This window comes from Alternaria arborescens (assembly GCF_004154835.1).
Source record: "Alternaria arborescens strain FERA 675 chromosome Unknown contig_28, whole genome shotgun sequence".
Taxonomy (NCBI): domain Eukaryota; kingdom Fungi; phylum Ascomycota; class Dothideomycetes; order Pleosporales; family Pleosporaceae; genus Alternaria; species Alternaria arborescens.
This window is the reverse complement of record NW_021167883.1, coordinates 347,127-349,897: the sequence shown is the minus strand read 5'-3', so window position 1 is coordinate 349,897 and position 2,771 is coordinate 347,127. Positions and strand designations below refer to the sequence as shown.

General features: G+C 50.9%; 1 protein-coding gene across 1 annotated transcript; it reads right to left on the bottom strand.

Annotated features, from left to right (window-relative positions):
- Nucleotides 1-1,557: 1,557 nt before the first annotated feature.
- AA0111_g9669 (hypothetical protein) lies at nt 1,558-2,771 on the bottom strand (the record flags this gene model as incomplete). The annotated part of the gene is made up of 2 exons (XM_028656252.1): nt 1,558-2,463; nt 2,514-2,771. 2 exons carry the CDS (start codon nt 2,769-2,771, stop codon nt 1,558-1,560), a joined length of 1,164 nt encoding a protein of 387 aa, XP_028502766.1.

The window sequence follows — 2,771 nt, the reverse complement described above, 5'->3', positions numbered from 1 at the left end:
GATCGCGATTAAGTGTGAAGAGTCGCGGCTCTCGCAGTCCCATCTATAGCGATGTAACGGGGAAAGCGGAAGAAGCAAGGTGTGGTGAGGTGAGAGGATAGAAAGCACGAAGCGTTAAGGGAGAGAACTCGCGCCAAGTCGAAACAGTGAACATACTAGGCGAATGAAGTGGTTGTTGAAGAATATGTTATCTGGTCTGTATACAATTTGGCTGCCAAACATATGCAAGACCGCAAGCGCCAGTGTTTATCGCAGTGCACTCGCATATTACTTACTAGCCTGTAAAGTGTACTGCGATAATGACAAATAAATGGGATTCTGACCTTGTTTTCTTGCTGTTGCTTGACACTACGATAGAGCTTGGGGGTGCTCTCCTTGAGTGTTTTCACATTGGGTGCAACCTGACGTGGGTTTGAAGGGGAATCCTGGGCCTTATCTAGAGGGAGTTACGAAAGTCCTTTCGTGGTGAGTACGTAGGCTCTACAAATCTATGTTAACCTACATGTTAATCTCGTCAATAACTTTTAGACGGAGGTAGCTATTTTCAATACAACTGTACCTACTACTAATAATTGTTCCATTTCTTCCTATGGTTCACCTGCGCCATTTCTCTACCGTGGTCGACAGAGGCCGCTGGGTGGTGTTCCATGCATGCATGACTCTTCAATCTCAAGAAGCGGTATTCTAGAGGGTTGTCAGCACCGGTGGTGTCATATACCTCCATTGCCCAGAAGCTGTTAGACAAGACCTTTCCAATCGCCTCACTTTTGAAAAGTCTCGACTCACGTAACACCAAGGCTGGTCGCTAGCGAGCTATGCGTCAATCGAGGATGGTCGAAGTGCTCGAAATTCAATCTGGAGGAATTCGGCCTAGCTGTGTAAGCTATGGTGTGAGATGAGATGAGATAGAAGTCGTAGTAGAACGAAACATGTGGGGTTCCCTCGAGCAAGAAGCGGCCGAAATGTCGCTACTGGATGTCGGTGATTAGTATCGAGTTAGATTCTGAACAAAAGATGGAACTTAGCTTACCCGAAAGTAGACACTGTGTCTTACCTTCGAATTATCATGTACAAATCCATAGTATAGCTTCAGTGCGTACTTTGTTAGGTACCACCTTCTGTACACAAGTATGCGTAAACACATGCGATACGTGCATCCTTTCACTTCATTCCTTCCATTTCCATGGATTGACCCACTCGAACTCAAAGTTAACTACCTCAAGTCAGTATTTGATGTCATCACCTTTTTCACAATTAAAAGTGATTTCAGTGTCACAACTTCTTCCCTCTTGAATTCAAGTTACCCTTGATTATCGGTTTCTGAGTGAACATCGTATTGCCTGACCTTGGGAAGAAGTTCATAGACAGACTCGAATGATAGGGCATCGAAGCAGCCATTGACTGTTCGCGCAGTAACCTCATCTGGGTTCGGTCTCCTAACAAGAATCATGACAGTTTGGGGCAAGCGACCAAGAACACCGAGGCTTCCAGCATCATATTCTATACCAATCTGTATCATACTCGAGGGCATACACAACTTTGATTGTTTCCAACCCCCTACGCCGACTTCCTCAGCTGAGCCAACGCAGCCTTGCCAGCCCTACTATCGTTCGCCCTGCCCAGCTCTTGCGAGATCCACTCACCTGCCTCAGCAAGCTTCTCCATATCGATACCAGTCTTGGCGCCCAAGCTATGGAAACAGTGTACCAGATCCTCAGTCGCAACATTTCCAGTCGCGCCCGGACTAAACGGGCAGCCTCCAAGCCCACCGACGGCTGCATCAAAGGTGCGAATGCCGTGTTCTAGAGCGACGACGGAATTGACCAGCGCTTGACCGTAGGTATCGTGGAAGTGCAGCGCCAGGTCGTCCTTGGTCACACCAGCAGCATTCAGAGTCTTCAAGAGCTCCAGCGTCTTGGGCGCAGTGCCCATGCCTGTGGTATCCGCCACCGATATCTCGTCGGCGCCCATTTCGAGCAAGCTGACTGCCAGCTCCGCCACCTTGTGGGGGTCTACGTTTGGCCCCTCGTAAGGGCAGCCAAGTGCGACTGAGATGTATGCCCGGACCTTGAGGTCCATCTCCTTTGCTTTGGACATGATAGGTTCGAAACGCTTCAGCGACTCGGCTATGGAGCAATTGGTGTTCTTTTGCGTAAAGGATTCGGTCGCCGCCGTGAAGATGGAGAGCTCGTGTATAGGTGTTGTTGCATTGCGGCTTTTGCCCATTGCTTCGGCGCCAGAGGATGCTGAGGGCATGGCATTGGGGTCCGAGGAGGACGTGTTGAGGGCGGGGCCATTATCGGTGCCTGGAGATGGTGGTGGTGGTGTCGACCTGGACTGCCACATGGAAAGGAAGTTGTCGAAGCCCTTGGCGTTGGGCAGGAGCCATTGGTAGGTGATGGGATGCGGCGACTGTGGTGTTCGGGAAAGTACGTGCTCGAGGATGTCAGCCGAGTTGGCCATCTGTCCTTCATGGTCAGCGAATGTCGCCGGCTTGGACGCCTATGTCTAACCTGTGGCACCCATTTGGGCGAGACGAAGGAGCCTGCCTCAATGGTAGTTAATCCAGTCCTTGCCAGCCTCTCGACCAGCTCGATCTTGGTCGCCAGAGGCACCGTCTGCTTCTCATTCTGCAGCCCATCTCGTGGTCCTACTTCGACGATGCGAACGTGGTCTGCGCGGCTATTGGCGGCTGAAGCAAATGTTCTTCGTGGACACGGGTGACGCGCTGCGAGACGCGCCGAACGGAGACAGCGGAATTTGGAGGTCAT